A 26,162-nucleotide genomic window follows, 5' to 3' on the forward strand; every position below is an offset into this window, starting at 1 on the left:
TTATACTAAGAATTCTTACGTAATTAATTTAATTAATTATATATATACTACTTTAGCTATTCTTTATTCTATAATTACTTAAGCGAGGCTTAGTTATAATTACTTAAGTGAGGTTTAGTTATCTCTAAGGCTCTTACTTTAATAGTATCTTATAAAATACTATTTAAGTAGTAAGAAACTTATTAGTTAGAAAAGTAACTTAAAGGAATAATATAATATATATTTTAGAATCCTATTATATATAGTATAGAAAAAAGAATAGCTAGTAAAAGAACTTAGAATTACTTATTATATAATAGTAGAATAAGTAAAAAAAGAGAAGTAACTAATATAGGGCTACTAAGAAGAGTATATAAAAGTAAGTAATAGCTAAAATAAACTTTTAGTATTTACTTAGAAAAAGTAGGGCCCTTATATAATATATAATTAAAGTAAATACTAAGTAAGAAATAAAAATACCTTAGGCCCTACTAATATTAGCTAGCCTTACTAATACCTAAGGGCTCCTATAGGTACCCTATAAGTCCTAAAATAGTCTTAATAAATAACTTATATAATACTATACCTTATTATAGAGGAGGGAAATATATTATAAATAAAGCCCTATAAAGAAACTTAGTTCTAGATCTTATTATATAAACCCTATAATTAGTAAAAATTTAGGAGAGTATATAAGCTACTTTAAGAAACTTACTTTTTTTTCTATTAAATTTATTTTATACTTCTATTTTACTTAGCCTACTTAGCTAGGTACCCCTAATAGAACCTTAGTACTTATATATATATAGTTCCTCTAGATATTATATAGTATAGGCTACTACTTAGAATCTTTAGTATCTATATTTATATTTATAATAGTAGTAAATAGAATAAAATATTTATTACTTTTTAAAGTATTTTATACCTTTTCTACTTAGTTATCTTATAAGTTACTTCCTAATAACTAGATTTTACTACTATTAAGGTACTTAGTAAATATCTTTTTTATCTCTATTTATAATTTTAATATTATAAGGCCTCTTTATAATAGTATACTTAGTACTAGCCTAAATAAGAAGTATACTAAGCTATAACTTAGTTAGACCTTTTAGTAGTAAAGAAACTATAGCACTAGTAAGCCTTAGTATTTAGGTTAGCTTTAGTAATACTCTATTTTAGTAAGTTAGTATTTTATAAAATATACTCTTCTTATCTCTTTTCTTATTTTATTATATATAAGATATAATAAAGAGCTATTTTTAGTTCTTATATAGTACTAACTAGCTATTTCTTTACTATTAGGTAGTTATAATAGTAGCTTTACTTTAAAATAAAAAAAAGGTAGTTATAATAGTAGCTTTACTCTAAAAAAATAAAAAAATAGTTATATAAATACTCTTTCTAGTCTAGTTTATATATAGACTATTCTTAGTTACCTTTTTAGTTTATAGTATATAGAAATAGTATTTAGCTTTAGGTATTAAATATTTCTATAAAACCCTCCTAGTAATAAATATATAATATAGTATAAATCTAATATAAATCTAATTTAGATTCTAAATATAATTAGCTAAATTAAACTCTAAATTAAGTCTATATTAGGCCTTATAGCTAAACTATTAAAAGCACTCTAAAGAGTTCTATTATAGTAAAATAGAAATTTAAAAATACTTTAGTAAAGTAATATTACTAATATATATTTTATTTAATACCTAGAAATAAGTTAGTAGTTTAGATTATTCTTTTTATATAAGAATTATAGGTAGTAATATTAGGTCTAGACCTAGATCTAGGCCTATAGAACTATATAGTATACTTATAATAAGAGAGAATCTTCTATTTCTTTTTATACTTTCTTTATTCCTTTTTATACCTTTTCTATACTAATATAGTACTAATTAATAGTAATCTAAATACTAATATACCTTCTACCTCTAGCTAACTAACCTTAATAATAACTTAATCTCTCTAGGTAAACTAATAATATTTCCTATACCTTCTATCTATACTTACTAATACCTTATAGCCTAAGTAATATACTCTAGTACTTTTAACTATATCTACTATATTATTATTAATAGCTACCTTTTACTTAATTTAACCTTAGTATAAGTTACTCTATATTAATAAGCTAGTATAGATATAACCCTACTTACTTATATACTATTACCTATACTATAATTGTAACGGGGCCTCTAGGACTCTGTTACTAGCCGTGGCCCTGTTAGGGTTCTGGTAAGAGATGAGTAGCGTGTAGGGCAGTATAGATTACGTATAGTGTAAACGTTAATTAATTACTACTATAAGAATATATTGCTAAGGACTTAATAGTAATCTTTTATAAAGGAACTAGATATAGAGGATAGTATTATGGATTAATAATAAAGGCTTATCCTATAGTAATCTGTTATCTCTATATACTACTATCTAATAATGGCTCTGTAGGCTCTACTCGCAGATTCTTATAGATCTATAGATCCTGGCTCTATAGCTCTATATCCTTAGTATCCATAGATCTATAGATCTAATTATATGACTTCTTACGTGTCTATATTATGCTTAGTATCTAACCTATAATCGTATTCTTCCCCCTATATAATCTAATTAGTTACTACTATTATTAACGTAATACCTATAATTCTGTTGCGGCGTAGCAGCCGTAATAATAATAGTAGGTTTACCTCTTATCCTACTATAGATAAAACTAATAATATCCTTTTATTAGTTAATAATAAAGTCCTTATTCTTCTATACCTACTAGGGGGATTTAGCCTATATATAATAGTTAGTTAGTAATATATTATAGTAATAGTATACTTAACTTACTAATAAGCTCTATAAACTTATTCTCTAGAACTAGAAGCTTTAGTATCCTTACACTAGGCATAAGTATTTATTAGAGGTAAAGTCTAAGATTATATTTAAGGTACTAGAGCTTCTAGAGTATATTAATTAGTAATTATATATTATATAGAATAAATTCTTTTACTAGTATAGGCTAGGTTATACCTATTACTAAGGATTAGTTATCTAGTTATTATAGTATTTATAGATAGAATAAAATATCTATTACTACTTAAAGTATTATATACCTTTTCTACTTAGTTATCTTATAAGTTACTTTCTAATAACTAGATATTACTACTACTAAGGTACTTAATAGATATAGTAGGAGCCTCTCTATTATTTTCTTTTACTAATCTTAATATTATAAGACTTCTATATAAATCTATACTTAGTATTAGTCTAACTAAGAAGTGTACTATACTACTTATTATAGCTTTCTAGAGGTATAGAGCTATAACTTAGTTAGACCTTTTAGTAGTAGTAGAGAAACTATTAAGCTAGTAAACTAGAATCTTATAAACTATACCTTTCTTATTTCTTATCTCTTTTTCTTATCTTATTATATATAGGATATAATAAAGAGCTATTTATAGTTTATATATAGTACTAACTAGCTATTTCTTTACTATTAGGTAGTTATAATAGCAGCTTTATTATAAAAAAAAAAAAAAAAAAAAAAAAAAAAGGTAGTAATATATTCTAAATTCTATTCTAATTAATATATACTTCTATATACCTCTAATTCTTCTAAGACCCTATTTAAATTAATATTTAACCTAAGCTAATATATTTGCTCTAAAAAAATATAAAAATAAAATTAAAGTCTAGATATTAAAAAGCCTATTAAATATTAATTCCCTATACAAAGTGATATTAGGCTAACCCCAGGTTAGCATGTGAGGCGAGTAATGACCTAGGCTAAGTGTACCGGAAGTTCATTGGTTGGCTAGACGAACCCGACTCTGTGGATCGATCCCGCGACACCAGATCGAACAAGCATCAACGATCGATGACACGGCATTAACGCTCACCACAAGCTCAGTCAGCAGAAGCTACTAGTGGTCGTCATGACGAAAACACTGCTTGCATTCGACCTCCGCGTCTTTCTATTGCTATTACCTTGCAGGTGTACCAAACATTAGACTCTACGATGCCACGCGACGAACGCACGCCTCTTCTGCAGCGCTGGAGCGACGACGAAGACACGCGACCGGTACTTATGTCTTGTTCCTGTGAGGCACGAGAGCTGTTTCTGATGTTTTATAGACACTCAAGCTCTCGGATCATCCTGAAGAGGATCCACGGGCATGGCCGCGATGGAGGAAGCTTGCAAACGTGGGCGTGATAGCCACTATGTCGAGTATGTATCGCGAAGGCGCTTGTCGTCTCTAAAACTGTCTGACAATCACACAGTTGTCAGTCCGCTCGTGAGCTCTATGTTCACACCCGGCATCGTCGAGATCGCTGAAGACCTCAACACATCCCCGACTGCCGTCATCGCTACAACTACTGGTTTCGTCATCATGCTGGGCATCGGTCCTCTTCTCCTCGCACCGCTGTCCGAGACATTCGGTCGTAGAAACCTTTACCTTATCTGCTTCGCCATCTTCGCTCTTCTGCAAATACCTGCCGCTCTCGCGCCGAACATTGCATTCCTTATTGCCATACGCAGCGTCTCGGGCTTCTTCGGTAGTGTTGGCATCGCGAATGGTGGAGGCACAATCAGCGACATGTTCGTACCAAGTGAAAGAGCCGGAGTGTTTGGCTGGTATTTGCTCGGGCCACTACTTGGCCCAACACTAGGCCCGCTTTTCGGTGGATTCATCGTGCAGCGTCTCGGTTGGCGGTGGTAAGCAATGTCGGGGTACAAAGTGGGTGTTCATGCGAGGCAATTGTCTAAGATTCTAAGCCTTTTACCTCTAAGTCTGAAACCTTCTGACATTAGTAGCTCGCTACAACACCTACTTCACCCACTTCTCTAGTTTATGAACATTACACTGACTTGGTACCCCACCTTTAGGATATTCTGGGTCATGACAATCGTATGCTCGATCAACACTTTAGCAGGCTATTTCTTCCTCCGCGAAACCTACGCACCTGTCATACTCGCACGCTTAAAACAAAATTTCGAGAACAGTAATCGCGCAGATGACGCGACGAATTACCAGTTTGAAGGCGAGGATTTGCGCCCGCTGCGCCAGAAACTTGCGCACTCGCTCTCTCGTCCTCCGCGCATCTTCATGCAGCCTATCGTTGCCGTCATGAGCGTTTACCAGGCGCTTATATTCGGAACGACATATAGCATCTACACCAATATGCAGGATATCTACTCCGGCACGTATGGCTTCTCTACAGAGAAGGTCGGGCTGCTGTACCTCGGACCGGGGAGCGGATTCCTGTTCGCTGTATGGTTTCTCGTTCCACGGATCGACGACGTGTACAAGAAACTTACGGCCAAGCACGACGAGAAAGCGCAGCCCGAGTTTCGCTTACCACTTGCAAACATTGGGGCTGTCTTCATCCCGGTGTCGCTATTCTGGTTCGCGTGGTCAGTCGAAAAGAAAGTACATTGGTTTGCGTCTATCGTGCCGACGTTCTTCTATGGCATTGGCCAAGTGATGATACTAAACACTACGCAAAACTACTACATCGACTCGTTCGAATCGTATGCTGCGTCCGCCATTGCAGCGGGTGCGGTATTCCGATCGCTTGTTGGAGGTATAGTGCCTCTCATTGCACCAGGTTTGTTTGAAAAGCTAGGGTATGGCTGGGGCATTAGTGTGTTTGGATTCGTGAGTCTAGCGCTGGCACCCGCGCCTGTATTGTTCTACGTGTTCGGCGAGAGGATCCGGGAAAGGTTTGTTCTAAAAATGTAGACGAATAGAGTAAGGCCCCAAAGTCAACGGGTAGATTCGTAGCAGCTTGTCCTCGCTTGAGTTCGTATTGGTGGCACATTGCACCCACACCGCTCATCGCCAGGCCCACACACATCCCTACAACATTGCACAAAATAGTGCAAAAAACATACAACAGCGGGTATTCGCTGCTGGTCACCCACGCAACTACTAATCCGCCGGTACACTGCTTATATATGGCTGAGCGGACGGGAAGCCTAGTTTTCAGTGTCCTATGGTCGTATGTGGAAAAAGATATCAAAGGAAGACACTATATCCAAGGGCCATGCGTGCACAAAAGCCATTTTCGATAATGCAACCACTCCTCGCCCAAAGGCAGGTCTTACTCGGTTGCGTAGGCGGAACATTTTAGGTATAAGTACGCGGTCCAGGAAACTATCAAGAAAGCTCCAGACAATGCGCAGGGGATATCATGTGTACAGAACCATAGCCATCGCAATGCAAGCCGGGATCGCCATGCCCCAACATCGAGAGCAGGACTTGCAAAACTTACACCCTTTCTCCCTCTTGGATCTCTTCGTCCAGGTTGCGGTCTCCTTCGCCTCCACCACCACCGACCTGCTCCCTCCCCTTCGCAGTCCACTCACCCGCGGTAGTATCCATTCTTCTCATCTCGACCTCCTGGTCTCTACCTTTTCTATAGTACTCTTCTTCCTTAATGCCCCTACAACCTCTCGGTGTCCTGCACACATACCTCGCCTCCTCGTCTGCCGTCTTCCATATGACCTCTCGTACTTCTTTGCCGACTTTCTCGATGGCGTCCATCGCCCATATCACATCGAGGTGCTCATACCCCTCAATAATCTTCGAGTGCACAAGATCGACGTGCGGTTCGCGCCCGCGCTCGAAGCGACGCAGGAGCCGCCGCCCGTCTACGAGGGCATCGTTTCCACAGACCCAGAATGCGAAGGGCGGTGTTTGAGGTCCATACCATGCGTACTTTGCGCGATTGACGTCACATCTTCGTAATTGGGTGGCATCTACACCAGCACCAGGCTCGTCCTCTTCATCGTCCGATGACGAATCGTCAGAGCGCTCGCGTTCTTCATCTTCTTGGGCGTCCTCACGATCTTCGATGTTCTTCTCCTCTCTGGTAGCCAGAATACATTTCTGCTTCGCGAAGCATTCTCTTCCAAGCCACCAGCGCATGCTCTCAGCGCTGACATAAACGGGCGCAAATTGGAACATGCGATCTCTCAGATCTTGCTCCCAACGATCGTCGGTCCAATTGAACAGGAAGCTGAAGACACGGTAGCCCATTGCCCCGTAGAACCGCGGTGGGAGCAGTGAATGCATGGTCATCATGAAGGGGATGAAAGCATGAATACCGAAAATAGCGCGGAACATGCCTGGACTGATAATGCGCATGAACTTAAAGTACATTTTGCCTATCAGTGGGCCGGCGTAAGCAGCTGGAGCGAGTGCGCAGAATACCGATATCTTCTCGCCAATCTCTGGTCGCTGTTCCTTGGCGAGGGCAACGAGCGTTTGCGTTGTGCCTTGGCTATGTGCGATGAGTCCAAGTTTCGAGAAACCTGTTTCGGAAAGCACGCGGGAGATCAGCGCAGGTAGGTCCATGACGCCCATTTGCCGGATGTTCCAGGCCCACATGCGCGGGTCCGAGTAGGAAAGCAGATTGTGGCGGGGCTTGAAGCCACATCTGTTGTTCCCTAGCCAGACGTCGTAGCCAGATTTGGCGAGGAAGAAGGCGAGGCTGTCGTCATCGTTGGTGCAGTAGGCGCCTGCGGATTGTAATAAACCGTGGATCATGAGAACGGGGTACTTCTTATTGCCGGGCCTGTACTGGGAGCCTGATACATCATCGGTGGACCTATCATTGCTGAAGACGTCCGGGTCATTGGGTGTGCGTTGAGACGGGTCGCTTCGTTGATATTCTCGAGGATTATAAATATGCCAAAGTTCGATGATGAAGCCGTCCTCGGTCTGAACGTCGAAGATCTCGCAGTCGAGGCCTACGCGGCGCGCATAGTAGCGGACATCGCAAGGGATCTTATCTGGACCACCTTCGAGGGGTACAAACTCGTCTGCATCATGCGCATCGGCTCTTGTCTGAGAATGGCTTCGCTTTTCCCATGCCTTCTCAGCTATTCGGCGTGCTTTCCTCCTCTTGTCCTCCTCTTGGAAAAATGGCCGGCTTTTGTTAGGATCTTGGAGAGTGAGGCGCATCCACTGCCTCTTCGCGACATCCGGTATGCTTGTGAACAGGGCGCCGAGAATAATGACCAGAAGAAAACACAACGAAAGAACGGCTGATGTGCATCTAAATAACCAAACGTGGATCTTCCGGAGCATTGTGGGAGGCCCATACATGGGCAGCGGTGGAAAAAGTGGGTTCGTCCTCGATGGCGGTGTCTGACTCTGGAGCGGGGCATCGGTCTGACCGTCGTTGCCAGCCTGCGAAGCAGAGCCCTCGGGTGCTGGACTCGCGCCGTGTATCGTACCATCCTTCGCTTCACGTGCCTCGCCCTTCACTGGTGGGCTCTCAGACGAATCCCTCTCGTCGACCTCATCCCTTAATTGATTAAGCTTCTTAGCCTCTTCAATAGGCACTGCTGGCAACCGTCCGCCATCTGCGGTCACGATGACGGGATCCTGTGCGGTGATAAACTTTGCCTCGACAGCTTGTGTTGAGCCGGTAGCGTCATTCTCTTGGTCCGGGGCAAGGTACGCCAATCTTTCGGCCTGGTGAGCGAAATCGATGGCAGCTTTCGTCTTGGATTTTGTCTTGTTCTGCGCGTGCTCGACATGTTCCCGGACCATGGTGGCGGTTGCCATTGTTTACGGTGACGAACCCTATAGTGTAAAGACGGTTGACTTGGTGCCGTGGAGAAGCGCCATGTGCAAGTGGAGAAACGGGGGACGCTGAAGGATTAATGCTGCAACACCCAGAAAGAGATGTATGGATCTATATGCGAAGGTTCGTAAAAATGTTGAACTGCAAAAGAGATCTGCGATAAGGGCAGTGAGATATTTCCGAAGGTTACCTATGTGGCTGAGAGATCAACCGTTTGTTGATACGGCAGGGTGCTTCGATGATGTCACAAGAACCAAGGCAATTGTGCTCCTGCACGCTTTCAAGGCCGCGGGCCCACAATCGCCAGCCCACCGCCAAGCGGCTGAATTGGTACTCTTAGGCGAACGTGTTGGAGCGCGACATCGCGATCGCATGCAGGGTGGTTGGCGCAAGTGGTCGCCAGGCACGGCAAGGGTGTGGGTGAGCAGGCACGCGATCCGGAGCCGGCTCAGCTTGGCGCGCGTGAACTCGACTTTGCATGTGACCATGCGCTTTGGTCTCCGCATCGGAGCTGGCAATTGAAGCTTCGCTGAGCAGCCCGGACAGTTTGCTTATAATCTAAACTACGGCTTTATAAGCAATAAGTGAACTTACTACTATTATGTGCATCGTTCCCGACCGCATGCCGTTCTGCCGAGGTCCATCGACTGTCTTGGCATCAACCCGCACTCGATGCGAAGCTGAGCGCGACTGTCTAGATACGACGCACGTTCGTGTGAGACATTGTTGATTGCCTGTAAAAGATGGAGGTGCAGAATGGCACTGTCCATCCGCGCAAGAGGCGCCGGAGAAGACGCCTCGACCGGCCTGCCATTTCTGCGCGGCTGCTGCTGGACGACCGCATGAAGGGCGAGGCGGGCATCCTCTCGGCTGACCTGTTCGACGACCTCTTTCCGTGGGCGCAGGACATTGGTATGTAGCTCTACCCCTTACACTAACTAGTCTGCTGACTGCTTCCCACGAAGACGGTGACCACTACGTTGCCATCACGCCGTGGCTGCCGAGCTCCGTCACCGCTTCCCAAACCATCCCTTGGACCATCCTGCCTGTGCGGCGCCCCTCCAGCGAGACGACGACTACCTCGCGACCGCATTCGTCCCTGCAAGTTCCGTCGTCGTCGCTTGCGCTGCAATCGTTTTCTCAGGCACTCCACAGCATCTCGCCCAACAAGACCCAGAGAAGAGACACGCCCATAGAGATTCGAATACACGATGTCGTCCCCGTGGGGCTGGATACAGTGTACGTGAACCTAGACACAGAGGCACTGAGGAAGCTGGACGATGTGCATGCAAAATTTGGCGGCGGTTTCGGCGGGACAAGGGCAAACGGCGCTGCAAAGGGGCCAAAGGATCGTTTTCTGAACGCCAATGGAATTGCTGGAAGACACGCGAACGGTATCGACTATGCTGCACAAGAGAATGTGTGGCGGAACGCTGTCCGAGCAGCGCTGCAGTCACCGGCTCTGGTGCACAGCGGGGACTTCCTTCCGCTGCCACTTCCTGCACACCCTATCACACACGTCCCACCGCCTCCGGCAAAAATATCAGCTTGCGAGCCTGTAGCACAAGGTCTCTTGCTACCGACCACAACGATTGTTGTTCTCCAATCGCATCGTGGCTCCAAACCTGCCCCGGTTCTTGCGCCCGCAAGGCCTGCGCCTGTCGAGCACGGTTTTGATGACTCCGAAGACACTTCGAACGAGACCTTCTACTCCGCGGCTGAAGATCGTTCGCCGTCTCAAAACAACAGCCCTCCTACAGAAGTATCGACCGACAATTTCGAGTCCGAGTTATCTGGCTCCGATGTCGGAGATCTCTCGGATGACCCCGACGACATCATATCGTTGAATGCGCCCATGCTACCACCGCAGTCGTCTGGGGTGCTGTCCGCATTCTCATCGGCTACTCCGAGGCCCGTCAATCTTCACACGAATGGAATCGCAACTCCTGGCTCAGTGTTCTCAAACTTCACTGCAACCACCGCGCGAGGACCATCAGCTAGAAGTAAGCTCTTCAAAGCGAATGGCTTGCTACAGCCAATACCAGATGAGCTGGTGCACCCCAAGCCTGGCAGCCAAGATGATGAAGAAGCGCGTGTATTTGTAGACACCAATACTCTGGTCAAAGTTGGCTGCTTCTCAGGTGACTGGGTCAAGATTGAGGTCGCACCCGAGCCTTCGCAGCATCCATTGTTTGGACTAGGCGCGTTTGGTGGTGAACAAGAAGACGATGCCGATTGGCGCCCCGTTCGGATCTATGGAATTCCTGAGGCCATGACCAAGAAAGTTGCGCCATACCGCGTCAACAAATCGGATGACTTCGACCGTAGGTCTAGCTTTTCAGGCTTTGCACCAGCAAGCACTTCACTTCAAGCTTACCTCTCGCCTGTTCTACTGGCGAACATGGACAGCCCGTCTCATTTACGTATCGCTCCATTAGCGCCCCCTCAACCTTCGCATGGTCCCAGAACCGCCATACAAAAACCACGACTAAATAGCTCCTCCTCACCTCCATCCGCAAAAGAAGTCACACTGTTGAAACTCTCAACGCCACTCTCTTCAGAACGCCTTCTGCAACCTAGCTTATTTGCATCTCTGAAAGACCATTTCGAACAAAAACGCCGGTTAGTTAAAAGCGGCGATCTCATTGGTGTCGCCATAGATGAGTCTCTAGGTCGTGCAATTTTCCAGGCGAGCGCGAACGAAGAAGACGTTGGCAGTGACGAACTTTTATCAAAGTCCAAAGAAAGCTCCAACGAGGATCCTACGAACGCCAACGATCAGAAACCCAAAGTAGTGGCCTGGTTCAAGATTGGAAACGTCACTGCCTCATCAAGTGAGCTTAAGAATGGAGAAGAGCCAAGTCCATGGGGTGGTGTTGTAGCTGTGGACGCCGCGAGCACGAAGATGGAGATGAATGGAAGTGAGCAGGGCAAAACCCCATCTTCTATCAACAGTGCGTGGCAATATTACCTTGGCGCGAGGAGATCTCCCGCTGGCGCAAATCAAAGGATCATGACGATTGAAGACATGCCCAAGACCTATGTCTCATCTCTACAACGCCGCTTGCGAGAGCTGATTTCCGCGGCCACTAGCCCAAGAGCGATCCATCTGGGCCTGCCACCAATCGCCGTGCTACTCACCTCGACACAGCGTGGCATCGGGAAAGCCACAGTAGCGGCTAAAGCATGCGAAGATCTTGGACTGCATACATTCTCCATCGATGCGTTCGATATTTTGAGCGAAGGAGGTGCAGGCGGTGGTGACGTGAAGTCTGAAGGCTTCTTGAAAGCAAGGGCAGAACGGGCGCTCACCTGTGGCGCTCAATATACGGCATTGTTGGTCAAGCACATCGATGCTCTCAATGCTGATCGCATGAATACTGCACTCAAAGAAATCCTCGCTGACTCACGTGTGCTCGTTGCGACCACGACTGAACTCGACAAGGTACCAGAAGGTATCCGTGGTCTGTTCACGCACGAGATTGAGATGTCGGCACCCGACGAGGGCGAAAGAGCAGGTATTTTGCGTGGTATCATTGATAATGCAGGCATTCGTTTATCACCAGACGTCGACCTTAGCAATGTTGCCGTCAAGACGGCTGCTCTAGTTGCGGGTGATCTGGTAGACGTAGTCGACCGTGCGCTAGTAGCAAAACGAAATCGCATCGAAGCTCTCGCAGCGTCTGCATCAAAAGACCGCTCTGCCGGCTCTCCAGTAACTTTGAGAGACATCGAGCTTGCGGGAGGCCATTTTAGCAACAGTCTGACGAAAGCTGATCTGGACGGGGCTGTGGACGCCGCCCGCAAGAACTTCGCGGATGCCATCGGCGCACCCAAGATCCCCAATGTCAGCTGGTCCGACGTTGGTGGTCTATCGCACGTCAAGGACGCCGTCATGGAGACCATCCAACTTCCTCTTGCACGCCCGGAACTGTTCGCAAAAGGGATGAAGAAACGCAGCGGTATTTTGTTCTACGGCCCACCAGGAACAGGAAAGACCCTGCTCGCCAAGGCCATCGCAACAGAGTTCTCACTCAACTTCTTCAGCGTCAAGGGTCCAGAATTGCTAAACATGTACATTGGTGAATCAGAAGCCAATGTGCGGCGGGTTTTCCAGCGCGCTCGAGACGCCCGGCCTTGCGTCGTCTTCTTTGACGAACTAGATTCCGTCGCGCCCAAGCGTGGCAATCAAGGTGACAGCGGTGGTGTCATGGACCGTATTGTTAGTCAGCTGCTCGCCGAACTAGATGGAATGAGCGACGGTGGTGAAGGTGTTTTCGTCATCGGTGCGACGAACAGACCTGACTTGCTTGATCAAGCGTTGCTCCGTCCTGGACGCTTTGATAAAATGTTATATCTTGGTGTATCCGACACGCACGATAAGCAGCAGACCATTCTCGAAGCGCTGTCGAGGAAGTATGTAGCCTACCCCATCCCGCCACCTCTTGCTTTGTCTGTCTGCTAACAATATGTCGTAGATTCACGCTCCACCCAGCTCTGTCATTCGCCCGCGTTGCCTCCACACTCCCTTTCACTTACACAGGTGCAGATATGTACGCCCTTTGCTCGGACGCGATGCTCAAAGCAATCACGCGACAAGCGCGCGCCGTAGACGAAAAAGTCATTGCCATCAGCACCGCCCGTGGCACGCCCATAACGACAGCGTATTTCTTCGATCATCTCGCAACGGAAGAAGATACGGCTGTTATGGTCATGGAAGAAGACTTCATCGAGGCGCACAAGGAGTTGGTACCCAGTGTCAGCGCAGACGAACTTAACCACTACGAGCGCGTAAGGAAAGCATTTGAGGGGACGGGCAAGAAGGATGAGAGTGGCAAACCATCACAGAACGGTATTGCGCTCCCCACAACATCCCATAAGGGTAAAGGGAAGGCTGCTGCACCGCCAGATGACGAGAGTCTTGTCGTCCACACTGAAAACATTGATATCAATGGGGCAGCTGCTAGCGGTAGTGGAAGCGGTGCAAGTGGAAAAGGAAAGGGCAAGGGCAAGGGCAAGTCACCTGCTATGAGTCACGCCAGCAAGAACAGCCTCGATATTGCGGAGGGAGGGTTTGGGAGCGCGGCCGATGGGGACGAAGAGTTATATTCTTGAGCAGATGCGGGATGGGGTGGGGAAAGTTGATGTGGCATGTGTTGACGTCGGCACGGGCCTGCCTGATCATTGCAAGGATATATGTATATAGTATTTGTGATTGCGAAAAAGCAGAGCGTGCATTAGCAGCTACGAGATTCACTTTGCCGTGCGAAGATGGGTCTATTTGTTGCTACTTTAGCGCTTGCCACAATGCGCTTTGCCGCGTCTGCAGGATGTTTAATAATCGGCTTGCTGTTACTGATCTCTGGGAGGTAGCTGAGGTTACTTCGATGATCCGCAATGTATTAACAATGAATCGGTTCAAAGATGACGATTTTCAGGAATGTGTATTGGGCTATTGCCTTGAGATTCGCGCATTCACCTCGGCCAGCCCGCTTTCACTGTCAATCCTCAACTAGGACTAGCGTCGTTTGCTGTTGCGATTAGACGTGGAATGATCACACTGGTGTCATGCTTAGTGTCTTGGCATCTTGCTATGCCATATGTCAACAGCAATTTAGGATGACATGTCACCATGGGTGAAACTTGAACATTTGAGCACCTTCCTCATCCTCAATGAATAACCTTTTCGGCGTCATCCTTGACACACAAGTCGAGACGCAAGGTCCTCTTAACCGGCGCCAGACCGTTTCGAGACCTTTCAAGAATCCGAGTATCCTTCCCAACGGTCTGCTCTCTCTGGAACGTACACCTGCTCACCTTGTTCACATGTGAGTCTACTGGGGAATCTTTAGAGGCAGGTTGCTAAACATGAGTGCAGTGTCCAACAGAATGCGCACTCTTTGCTCCTTCGACTTCCTCCTGAAATTCGCAACAACATCTTTCGACTCGCACTTGCTGGTCTGAAGGTCGAGGTCCGCGCGTTCATGGCCGCACCAAGGCTATACAGAATCAGTCCTTCGAACAAATGCCGGTTGCCAAAGACGAATGTTGCACTACTACAAGTATCACGTCAAATGTATCATGAGGCGGCCATGCTCGTTTGCGGCGGCGATACTGTCTTTGTCGCGACCACTTTCAGCGACCTGACAATGCTTCACAACAAGCTGAATGTGGCTCAACAGGAGGCCTTGGCTAGTCTTCGGCTCTCCACACCTTGCATGATTCAAATTGACGCTCTCAATATACAGCTTAAAAAAATGTTCAGAGGACTTAGAAGGGTGGAGTTGTGCTACTGGGAAGGAATGGTAGAATTGGCGGAACGCGTGAAACACGAACAGCAATGCCCCGGGCTGAATATCATCATATTGTCTCACTGAACATGGTCAGCAATCAATTACCGCCATCAGTATCTAGCATGATGTTTCCGGGTTGCGCACTTCCAGGTGATGTCGCGTTGGCACCATGATGGCGAAGCCAGCAAGGTACCCGCAGGCATACACATAGGTACTCAACCATGTTCTGACTAATCAGTAGCAAAGACCACCATCATTTCGACCTTGGTTGAAGTGTTCATACAACCTGACAACGATACTGACTTGACGTGCGGTCGTAACTCGACTTTGGATTGAACGGTAGTTCCGGTGCCATATCTATAGCTTCCCGTTTACCTATGCACATCCACGACGTCCTCATCATTGGCGCAGGTCCTTGTGGCCTCGCAGTCGCAACGAGGCTCCGCGAACACACGCCGTCGGCAACTTTCACTGACGATGAGCACCAGCGCTATCACTGGATCCGCAAGCATGGCCGCAAGATGAACATCAAGAACTACCGCACCAATACGGATTCTCTTTCCTCAACGTCTATAGGCGGTGAACGCAGTGAGAAGCTTGATATGCTAGTGCTCGACTCCGACGGCGCATCCTGGATGAGCAAGTGGAACCGGCTCTTCAAGACCTTTGGTATTGAATACCTCAGAAGTCCAATGTTCTTTCACGTCGACCCTGCCGATCGAGACGCACTTCTTGGCTACGCCTACGAGCACAACAGGGAAAAAGAGCTGCAGCCTTTACCAGGATGCGCTGGGAAGGAGGTTAGCAAACATCGGAAGAAGAAGAAACTGAATCGGGGAAGAATTTCGCAGAGTGGCCCAGACGTGGATGAGAGAGATCGCAAAGATTACTTCACTCCTTCAAGCAAGTTGTTTCGAGCTCATTGCGAAGAGGTTACTGCTCGATATGGCCTCGGGAATGATGTGATTCAGCAGGAGACGGTTGTTGATGTTCAATTCGGCAACGCATCGGCATGGGAAGAACGAGCGCACGACAGTGTCATTTCCGATGATGATTCGAGCAATGGCCAGGAACTCTTCCGTGTCTCTACCAATAAGCGTGAGCGCTACGCGCGAGTTGTAGTTCTTGCTATTGGACCTGGGAATGCGCCTGTCTTACCACGGATAGCCGGAATCACGCCAGAAACACCGCACGAAGGCTGTTGTCATGCCATGCAAATCAAGCAATACCCTCCAGCTCACGTCGCAGCGAGAGTCGAGCAACGCCTACCTACCAACATGTTGATCGTTGGGGGTGGATTGACTAGCATTCAGCTTGCAGACCTTGCAATCAAAAGAGGCGTGAACAAGGTCTGGTTACTTATGCGCGGTGGGGTCAAAGTGAAATACTTCGATGTGGATTTAGAATGGGTTGGAAAGTTTCGGAACTTTAACCAGGCAGCTTTTTGGTCGGCTGATACCGATGAGGGTAAGTAATATTACTCCTGTTCGCCATGAGTGGTCCTTATGCTAATGGCTGACAGAGCGATTCGAGATGATGGCGGAAGCTCGAAATGGTGGCAGCATGACCCCAAGATACCGCAAAATCCTCGATGCTCACGTCGCAAGCGGCAAAATCTCGCTTCATTCTCATACAACCTTGCAGTCTGTCAAGTGGGCTACGGACCTGCGCCAATGGACGTTGGCTGTCACGTCTCCTGCGCTTGCACTACCACCGATTGACTACATCGTCTTCGCGACTGGCATACAAACTAATGTCGAACAGCTTCCCATCCTCAAAAACATAAGAGAAGACTACCAGATTGAATATGTTGGTGGTCTACCATGTCTGAACGACGATCTAATGTGGGCTGATGGTGTCCCGCTGTTCGTCACTGGTCGGCTTGCAGGACTCCGACTTGGTCCAGGGGCGCCTAATTTGGTGGGTGCCCGAGTGGGTGCCGAGAGGATTGCTTGGAACATTCAAGATGTCCTCAGGAAATCAAACCCTGAATATGGTACAGTAAGCAATAACAGCTCAATGGAGGACAGCGATGAGGAGAAGGTAGCTGCTTATGCGGCCGGGAGACGGAATCGGTTCGATAGCTTAGTTGGCATTGATGTAAATTAAGATATAGTAGATTTGACATGCACTTGCGGGCCAACCTTCGTTTTCTGCGTTTGCAACTCTTCCAGACCGATGTCTCTTGTGACCAGCTCCGTTGTTGATATACTCAATGGGTGGTGTGGTCTCTTACCTGGTTTGTTGCCTCCAGAACTCCGTGACCAGCTCTTATTTGAGGTAATGGCACTAACATGACGCTGGAAGTGGAACCTATAGAATGAAGAGAGCAAGGGCATGCAGCCGGCCATGATGGCCACGGTCGTCTCAGCAGTACTGAACCAAAATCAACTGAAATGCCTACGACAATCGTTGAACACTTACGCTAGCATAATAACAGTCATATTGTAAACGGTAGGATTGGTGTTCTTGGTGACGGACTGCCAGATCAGTCGAGCAAGACTGAATGCGATACCACTTATTCGTCAGCTAGCATCTTGGACGTATTGTATCTGAATCTATACTTACGCTGACCCAAAACTGAGAACAACTACACAGGCCACCTTTTTACCGATCGGCATTCGGAGTCCCCACACTGCGACAATTGCAACTATGAGGATTGCAAACTCAGTGATTACGTTGATTGCGGAAGCCGTGATAAGAAGTAGCTGTAGAGAAGACACCCGGTCAGCAATGCTTCGACTGTGAGGTTACGCAGACGTACGTGCTGATCAAGGCAACCGCCATTGGCCTGCGGAGTCTTGTGCCCGACGCATTGTAATTGGATGAGCAGAATGAGCACCAGACAGTATACGACATTAAAGGCCACCATGAACCATATCCAAAACCACATCTGGCGAGATCCAGTCTGGTGAGGCACGAAGATCCGTAGGTAGAGTAGCAAGATGGCGACTTTGGCTAGAGTGATGTCGACGCGGGCCATGATCATAATGTCGTTCCAGTACTAGCCACACTGATTAGCAGCGGCCCACCTTAATCCCTGATGATGCATACCTTGATGAAGTGCGTGTACTCAGACTTTGGTACGTTCCAGATGTCTACACCTCCACCATTTTCCACAGCGCCGAACGTAACTCCCAGTAGTACGATGAAGAATACCTAGCGAAGTTACTCCGGGCCGAGCTTTAGACACCGATGACTTCTTCTCAGCTTACCCAAGCTAGCAAGCTTGTCCCTAGAGGATGGTCAGTCGAAGCCACATGAGCGGCACGTAGGAGGAAAGCGACGTATATAGCAAGAGGTCGACTCACAGTCATCCCACCAAAGTGACTTGGTGATTCGAGCCCGAGTGTAGATACGAATGGCGACTAGCAAAGTGACTAAGCCAAGACAAACACTCATGACAACGTAGACGGTCTGGGCCTTCGAAGGGGGATCATCAAAATTGGAGGTTATCCCATGAGGAGGCGCAGCGGCTGGCGTGACAGCCATGACCTCTTGCCGTTGGAGACGCGAAGTGGAGAAGATGGCGGGAAGACATGCGCAAGCGACGAAGAAACGCTTATATTCCGCGGCGCTCCAGGGGAACTCCTTCACTCGCAAGCTGACCGGTTTTGATCTCCGCTGTGGTGTAACTCGATTGCCTAGTGCCTCACAAAACGAATTGGGCTAGATTGGGCTGACAGCTGGAGAGCCACGGTCGGACACACATGGCATACGCACCATGGAGAGAGAGCCATACGATAGGCATGTGCTACAGGGGGCACCAAGGGCTGTCCAGGGCATTGCGATATCGTGTTCAGCAGAACGCGGGACGACACGAGTGGTTCGTTTGCACGCTCCCCAGCAATGGTGCTATATTTGGGAGAAGCTTCGCTGGCAGCTGAGGTCAATACGAACGATGGTGAAGGACAGCGAACGCATTCCTCGTGCTCGCCCGTGTGCGTGCGGGGTAAGCGTCCCGGCAAGCGCCACCCAAGCAACTGCCAGCGGGCCTTCCCTTTCGCCAATGATAGCTTTGTACCTTAAATCGACCCCAAGTGCCATTCATCTTCAGCCTGGTCACCAACCACTCACCCGGATCTTGTCGTACATTGCATCCAAAGACAACATGGTCGCCCTCGCTCGCACGACGCGAACTCCCTTCTGTTATGTGGTCGTCTTCCTCTTTCAGTTCTTGTTCTTGACTACGGTGGCCCAAAACACGACACACCTGAACATCACGGCAATTGGTGCAGCTGACGGAAGATCGACAATCGAATGCTGGCAGATCACCCGGCCATTCGATATATCTGCGGACCCCGGAACTGCAGGGACCAAGGCGCAGCAGCTAGGCGACACAACCAACCTCACTTTCACCATCCTGCCCCCAAAATTTGACGGCGGTCTACACAATGCTCCGGCCGTTCAGTACGTCACGTGATGGACACCCAGCTCGAACTTACCTATGGTATCCCGCCAGCCGCTGACGTACTACTAGATATGTCGCGTTTACTTCCGGCCTTGCTGTCGTCACGCTACCGGATTCTGATGATCAGGCTGTGATTCACGGTGGGAAGTATGGCTTGATCATTGCGGCCGACATTGTTTCGGTGAGCACGAAAGGCCATATCACGCGGTACCCAAGCAGCAGCACGACTACTGCGTTGCAGATACGGATGAAGGATAACATTCCGCCTGCACATAGCATTCTTCACATGGGAGCCTGTCGGCGGGACGAGCTTGCCGGGCTCTGATGGGTCGGCGGTTCGGCACGGTCACATTGCATACTGGATCAGTTCAGCTTGGGAACATGTCGGTAAGGGGATGCGTGGAGCAATACCGCTTAAGGCGAGAAGTGGTTCTGGAGTAACTCAGTTACTACTAGCTCAGATTTTGTTCGTTTACACCTTTTTAAAGCTACTCTAGTATCCCTCGGAACTGTACCGTCGATTTATACCAACCTTGGATTAGCCGAAAGGCAGACACGACCTCAGCTCATACGTCATCGCGAATTTGTCTGGTGCCCTGACTCGATTTGATCCATTAACATTGAAAGTTCTTGTCGGACACTCCGACTATTGCATATCCTTTCGGCTGCTTTGGGTATATGCCATGCTAATTACCCAATGTAGTACCACGTGCTAACGAGAATACCTTGCTAGTATAAGGGCGCTAGTATAAACAGAGTATGCGAAACAACTAGACTAATCGAACCAACGAGACTAATTTCCGACTATTGTGCTCTCGCACGGTATGGCAGCCGTTGGATTGTATAAATTGATAGCAGGTGAAATCTTCGACTTCTCGCGCAGTGCTATTCATCGGCCGATCCGTTACAAATTTCCTTCACTACGATGCTTTGGTTCATCACTCTCAGTAAGGAGCCAAGCAGTCAAGAAGTACGACGCGAGGTGGACATGCTAATAGATTGCTTAGTCGCCGCCAGTGGCCTTGCGGTTGTATCCGCCGATACTCCATACCGGCCTGGTGTTGCCCCTTCACCGTTTCCAGAAAATGCTGCAGCTGCTCGCCTCCACATCAATCCCGACACAGCTTGTGAGCAAGCCGATAATGCGACGGAGTCACGCCAGGTGCAGCTTGCGGCCTGGATCGAATGTCAGGTACTAGGTAATTGTCACAGACTTTGTTGAATTGCTCCGCTCTCAGTAGCTAATAGTGCTCCATAGCATTCTATCCTTATCCCCGAACAGAAACCGCCGACGACACAGACTGGGTAGCAGGTTACACCAATGCATTCCACCCCGACGGACGATTCGGCTTCAACAACACCAGATACAATTACGACGGCTTCTTGCAAACCTACAAAGGCTTTAGTAGTGCCATCGGCAAGAGCTACGGAACAGGGTGGCAACAATGGCGTGATTACTACGTTGCGTCGCCGGACACCTGGGACCCTCAGGGTAGGGGTGGAGTGGTGACTACCCAGGGTTTCCACGGCGGCGTGCTCAGAAACCAGACGGTGGCAAATAACTATCCAAATGCTGGATACTTTGTGGTCAAGGAGATTGAAGGGAGACGCTGGATCTGGGAGTTAAGAGAGCACGGTACGGCGCCTAGTGCACAAACATTGCCAGAGGTAGGCCAAAAGTGGCCGTGTGATCCTGTGTACGAGGTCTGCACATAATTCGCGGCAGCTTGGCAGGTGGACGGACTGGGTACAAACCTTCGCCTGATTTTCGAACTTTTGAGTGATTTGATGTTACCAGCACTGTAGTCAATTATAGTCGGCCTCCAAGTTGGTGTATATCCTCTTGAGTTCTTTTCGAGACTAAAATCTTCGATGCAATGACTTGTAGTCTAGTTTGACAGCTTGAGTGATCATAAATAGAGAAAAGCCACTTTACCTTACCATCAATATGTGGCCTCATCGTCACGCCTTTGCACCATCCTGATACTCCCGGTCTCGTTGTTGGCACTCCAAACATGTTCGATAATCTCGTACTTCATCCCTACCCCCACTACCTCCTCGCCCTTCTCGCAATATGGTGTCCGTGTTACTACTGACAACGCTGTCTCGTTACAAATCGGAGTTCCCGTCATCAAAAGATCCTCCATTAAACATGAAAGAGAGCGATGGTGGTCACTAGACCGACTAGCATAACAGAGGTCGCTCGCGCCCGATAATAGGGCGGAGTCAGGAAGGCCGTCACCAGAGAAAAAATCATTGCACAAACTTGTACTTCGTTAGCATTACAAAGGATCGGGAAAGACTAGAAGAGGATAATTTACCGGGACGCTGTAGCGCTGTCGGACCACACAGTGGAGATTTCCGCGACAAGAAGTCTGTTCTTGGTGTATTGAAGCCTGTCGTAGAGCTCGGGGTGTAGGCGCACAACGAGACCACGAATTTGTGCGAGTTCGTCTTCGACCATGATGCTGCCGCGATCAGGAAGACGGAAGAGACCCAATGCATATTGGGGGCAGCTATTGGTGACTATTCAAATTCTCTTCACCATCAATAGGTTCTATTCTGCGTTCTTCTCGGTAACTCTAGCGAGGAAGTTTGCAGTTGGCGTGGTTTTTGAGGTGGTTAGCTAAAGGCTCGTCGGATTATATCTCCCTTAGCAATATTGACCCAAAGTCATAATGATCATCAGGTTCCCGCAAAGTGAGAATGCAGCTAATGCCTGCATGGCTATTTCGGCAGTACCGTTACCAAATGCTAGCCCAAGAGATACGTATGACGTCCACATTTACGTTCTCTGGTTGCAGGATTATTTCAAGGGATGGCCAATCCGAACTTAGGCGATGCTGAAGGACGAAGAGCAGCGTAAGTATACCCCCAGTTCCAAACGACAGCTCGGAAAAAGTCTCCCCAGAAGAAGTCTCCTGCATTTATCGTCCTGCGACTGCGGATCACAGAACGAGGTAAATGAGGATGATTGCCTCAGGACAGTTCTCGGATGCAACGCTCCAAAGCTGGAGGAATTTACCGTAAATCAACTTTATATCGATCGTAGCGCTGAGTCATTGTCTTGAAATATTGTATTGTTCGGCAGTCCACAGCATCCTCGATTAGACGAGGTCGAAACGTTGCAGGGCATAAAGTGGCTTAGATGTAATGGGCATATTATCATTTTCCAAAAAAAATATGCCACCTACCACGGCGCTGGAATTAGAGGTTCAACTAACAGTAACTATAAGGAGTAAAGTATTAGCCAGATCTTGTTAAATTTAGAATTTTAGGCCTGGTAGAGGCTAGAATAGGGTGTTAAACTATTAAAATAAGCGTACTATAGTAGATAAGCCAGTACTTTACTCCTCATAGTTACTATTAGTTGAGCCTCTAATTCTAGCGCCATAGCAGGTGGATTATTTTGAAAAGCACCGATATACCACAAGAACGAGGTGAGCTACAAGCTAGTCGGCGCACAATCGGTCAGACAAGGTTCTAATAGCAAATAAAGCACAACACTTAAGACGATACGGTATCTAGATGAGCCAACCGACCTATGCAACTGCAAGCGCTTCAGTTACCAGTGCGAACATGAAGAGAATCTGCTGGCCTCTCATGCCAAGCCTCGCTTCGGAATCGAGGGTTTCCAACGTCTAGCTGCTTTTGCTGCGAGCATTAATCATACAGCCAAGAACAGAAATTTGTAGGGGCGTACTCGTCGGCTTTGTAATCGCAGTGGAAATGCGAACATGGCTGTAACAGGCGGAGAAGGGAACAGCAACACGAGGCGTGCTCGCTTCGTGACATCCCTTGTTTACATGGTTCGTTGAGCATTTCAGCCGACGTGGGTCGCGGAGGGGACTCCGTGAAACCAAGAAAAAATATTATGTATAGGAACAATGTACGATAGATGCAGATACCAAAGGACATCGTAGCGTTTCCCCGGGATTCCCCAAGATCACGTGCACTAGCGCGCTCCAGGTCATGCTGACCGTTTCAAGTAAGAACGTGTAAACAGCACTTTCTTCAATTCATCCAACGCACCGAAGCCAGTACACATGACTTTCCACTCGTGTTAGATCACATCCATGTCTTCGTATCAGTATTGCATTTGTACAACATCATTGCTGAACAATAGTTGCTCAGAGGTGTCACTTCACCTGTGCAAGCTGCAGCGCTAACCCGAAACCGAAACCTGTCGTACATACCAGTGAACAAAGAAAAAGCCGACACCCGATCCCGCCAGGGTATATGCAGTAGTGGGTGATTTGCCGCCTGCGAGAACGCCAGAAAGAGATAGTATGAGGATGAGGATACTGCTGGCCCAAAGCTCAAGCCGATGAAATCAACGCCAGTCGTACAACACACATTAAAAATATTCTGGGTCAACGACCAAAGAGCCCGTTTCCGCTTCCTACGCTGACTGCTCCAAGAGCACTTCTCTGGGTCAGCGGGACTCTCGCTGAATCTGGCCGCCCTGGTATTGATGCTCCGGGGCGCATGCCACCCCACCGCGATAGTTGATCGTCTGGCGGCGCGTCCATGTGCGGTCCAGCAGGACTTGACATGCCGTAAGGTTCCCGTCCCAAGCCGACTATGTTACGAGGTATCGATCCTGGTGTTTCTGCGTACATTTGATGCTCTCCGGGATGTCGTTTCATTTGTAATACAGGGGACTCTGACTGTCCGATGCGGCCATGGTTGTTCTGGAGGCCGCTTGAGGGCGGGTTTGAGTGTGCTTCGATCGTGGAGGCTGACCCATTTGGTGCTTCCGTCCGTCTTTGGCCTACAGGGGTGTGATAGCTGGACATTCTTGGTGCACCAGAAGCAACTCCGTAGTGTGATTGTTGATGCGACTGTTGATGTGCTGGATGCTGTGGGTTCGCCCATGGCGTCCGTTCGATGAATTGTTCTTCCGCGGCTGCCTCATCAGCGGTCGAAGTTCTCCCGTAACTTGGGCGCACATATGCGGGAGCTGAGGCCACTGCAGGTACTGCCGTGGGGCGAGTAACTATCTGAGAGATTGTCAGCTAACGAGTATGTGGTAACCGACTGATTGACTTACCTTCATGGCTCGCAAATCATCTTCAATCTCAGATGCTCGTGCGGGTCTGATCTCTGGTGCGGCGGGGAAACCGACATACTTGGCAATGCCAGAGAGGATAGAAACTTCCAAGTTGTAAGCAGTCTGATGTCGGATTTGATCCGATCGCTTCTCGGGCAACTTCATCGTGTATTCGACTTCATCGACTCCCAGCTGTCGACGTCCTCGCTGCAGCTCGTAAATTTTCTGGTTGCATAGAGAAAGTATGTCCTCGCGCTTGTCTCGGACAGTTTGGAAGTATTGACTATGCAGTTGATGTCGTTCTGCCGTCGTTATGATCTCGAGGTTCTTCTGCTTATATTGCAACAGTTGTCTTTCGTATGCGATCTTATCAGCTCGCCGGTCGTCAACAGCCTTTATCATAGATATGTATTCAGGGTGCTCGCAATTAGGCTGCTTTAGCATCTCCAGCTCCAGTTCGCATTGGGCTATTTGTTCATCGCATAACCTGGTCGCAGTGAGCAAATTATTGCTGATCAGTGTACAAGGACGCTCACTTTTCGCGGAATATCTTGAATTTTTTCTGGATTCTGCCGAGCTCTTCGATCGCATGCTTCTTCTTGGCGACTGGACGTACGTTAGTCGGTGTTTTAAACTGGTGCGGTGGAGCCATCTACCCTCTTCATCCACGACTCCACTGTCGTCTTCCTCGTCGTCACCATCTCCTTCGCCTTCTGGACCCTCGATGCTCGCTAAAGCGTCTTGAGTATGCGATATGTCCTCTGGCTTTCGCTTTCCTCTCCTGCCTCCTTTCCGTGGTTTTGTGTGTTTCGCGACTGTGGCTAGTTCTGTGACGGCCTCCGCTGCAATATCGGCTTGGCGTTCTTCAAGCTCGATTTCTTCTTGCGCCAGTTGCGAGATGCGCTCTTCGGCAGTTTCCAACTCTTCCTCCGCATCTACTTGCTCCGAGCTGTCGACTACGTCACTTTGGCTCTCATGCTGAACGGAGTCTTTGGCAGTTCCGCTTCGCTTTCTAGCAGGCTCGTCGACCTGCTCCTCTGGGGTGCTGGCCTCTTCGCTCGAACGTTTTCTTTTCTTCCCCATACCATCTGTGAAGCTGGCTGCTTCCGATGAAGCTGCGAGAGACAGTGCATGGAGAGCGGCATTGCCGTCGATTGGTTTGCCAAGCCTCGTATCACCGGTCTCGTCAAAGGGTGCGTTTTCGTTTTGATCGATCGTTTTCGAATGCACGAGCTTACTCGGTGATTTTTGGTACGTGAAATCGGAATCCGCGGCTGTGCGCGTTGTCTTCTGGGGCGTGTTGTCCAAGCGCTCCGTTTCTGCTTCCGAGTCATTCTCTCCAATGTCCAAAGCTGCAGCCGGTCGCGGCGAAGGCTCATCCTGGTCGTCAGAAGCGTCCCCAAGCTCGCTCAAGCTGCTAGACCGATCATCGCCGTGGTTGTCATACGGGACGTTGCTCGAGTCTGCCGCTTGAGGCTCCGAAGACCCAAACCCCGGTGCGGCTAGTGTGGACAGCATCGCTGCAGCATCGATCTCGCGTTCAGTTGTGTCCAGCGCGGGTTGCGGTTGCGCGGGGAGATGAGAGGGAGATTTACTGGAGGGGTCGCGAAGACTGCTGTTGGAGGTAGGAATCGTTTCTGCGCGAGGTAACACGATTCGGTCAGCTGTACATCCTGGTGAAGTGTATTAAGGAGAATATAGCGGGCATGACATGTTCTGCTTTTAGGCGCTCTCGCGCAGTGCATTCGGCTTCGCCATAGCTCGCACAACAGCCAGGGAGCTCGACGAGGCCTCAAGCCGACCGACAGATAACAGCATGTAGCCTGCCGCTAAGGACTGGGGGACATAC

The 26,162-nt window shown here is 47.9% G+C and overlaps 6 protein-coding genes across 6 annotated transcripts; 4 read left to right on the top strand and 2 right to left on the bottom strand.

Moving 5' to 3' along the window:
* Positions 1–4,179: 4,179 nt before the first annotated feature.
* N0V89_011484 (uncharacterized protein) lies at positions 4,180–5,702 on the top strand (the record flags this gene model as incomplete). Its single annotated transcript, XM_056220215.1, has 3 exons — positions 4,180–4,186; positions 4,240–4,675; positions 4,847–5,702. The coding sequence occupies 3 exons, from the start codon at positions 4,180–4,182 to the stop codon at positions 5,700–5,702; spliced, it is 1,299 nt and encodes a 432-aa protein (XP_056065518.1).
* Positions 5,703–6,230: 528 nt separating this feature from the next.
* On the bottom strand, positions 6,231–8,537 carry N0V89_011485 (uncharacterized protein; the record flags this gene model as incomplete). Its single annotated transcript, XM_056220216.1, has 1 exon — positions 6,231–8,537. One exon carries the CDS (start codon positions 8,535–8,537, stop codon positions 6,231–6,233), a length of 2,307 nt encoding a protein of 768 aa, XP_056065519.1.
* Positions 8,538–9,299: 762 nt separating this feature from the next.
* Positions 9,300–13,671, top strand: PEX6 (peroxisomal assembly protein; the record flags this gene model as incomplete). The annotated part of the gene is made up of 3 exons (XM_056220217.1): positions 9,300–9,468; positions 9,522–12,972; positions 13,035–13,671. 3 exons carry the CDS (start codon positions 9,300–9,302, stop codon positions 13,669–13,671), a joined length of 4,257 nt encoding a protein of 1,418 aa, XP_056065520.1.
* Positions 13,672–15,002: 1,331 nt separating this feature from the next.
* Positions 15,003–16,958, top strand: N0V89_011487 (uncharacterized protein; the record flags this gene model as incomplete). Its single annotated transcript, XM_056220218.1, has 3 exons — positions 15,003–15,009; positions 15,213–16,316; positions 16,372–16,958. 3 exons carry the CDS (start codon positions 15,003–15,005, stop codon positions 16,956–16,958), a joined length of 1,698 nt encoding a protein of 565 aa, XP_056065521.1.
* Positions 16,959–20,185: 3,227 nt separating this feature from the next.
* On the top strand, positions 20,186–20,976 carry N0V89_011488 (uncharacterized protein; the record flags this gene model as incomplete). Its single annotated transcript, XM_056220219.1, has 2 exons — positions 20,186–20,459; positions 20,543–20,976. 2 exons carry the CDS (start codon positions 20,186–20,188, stop codon positions 20,974–20,976), a joined length of 708 nt encoding a protein of 235 aa, XP_056065522.1.
* A 2,929-nt stretch (positions 20,977–23,905) lies between these two features.
* Positions 23,906–25,831, bottom strand: N0V89_011489 (uncharacterized protein; the record flags this gene model as incomplete). The annotated part of the gene is made up of 4 exons (XM_056220220.1): positions 23,906–24,034; positions 24,314–24,800; positions 24,850–24,919; positions 24,970–25,831. 4 exons carry the CDS (start codon positions 25,829–25,831, stop codon positions 23,906–23,908), a joined length of 1,548 nt encoding a protein of 515 aa, XP_056065523.1.
* Positions 25,832–26,162: the final 331 nt, after the last annotated feature.

The sequence above is a fragment of the Didymosphaeria variabile genome (genome assembly GCF_027946475.1).
Source record: "Didymosphaeria variabile strain IMI 356815 chromosome Unknown scaffold_9, whole genome shotgun sequence".
Taxonomy (NCBI): Eukaryota; Fungi; Ascomycota; class Dothideomycetes; order Pleosporales; family Didymosphaeriaceae; genus Didymosphaeria; species Didymosphaeria variabile.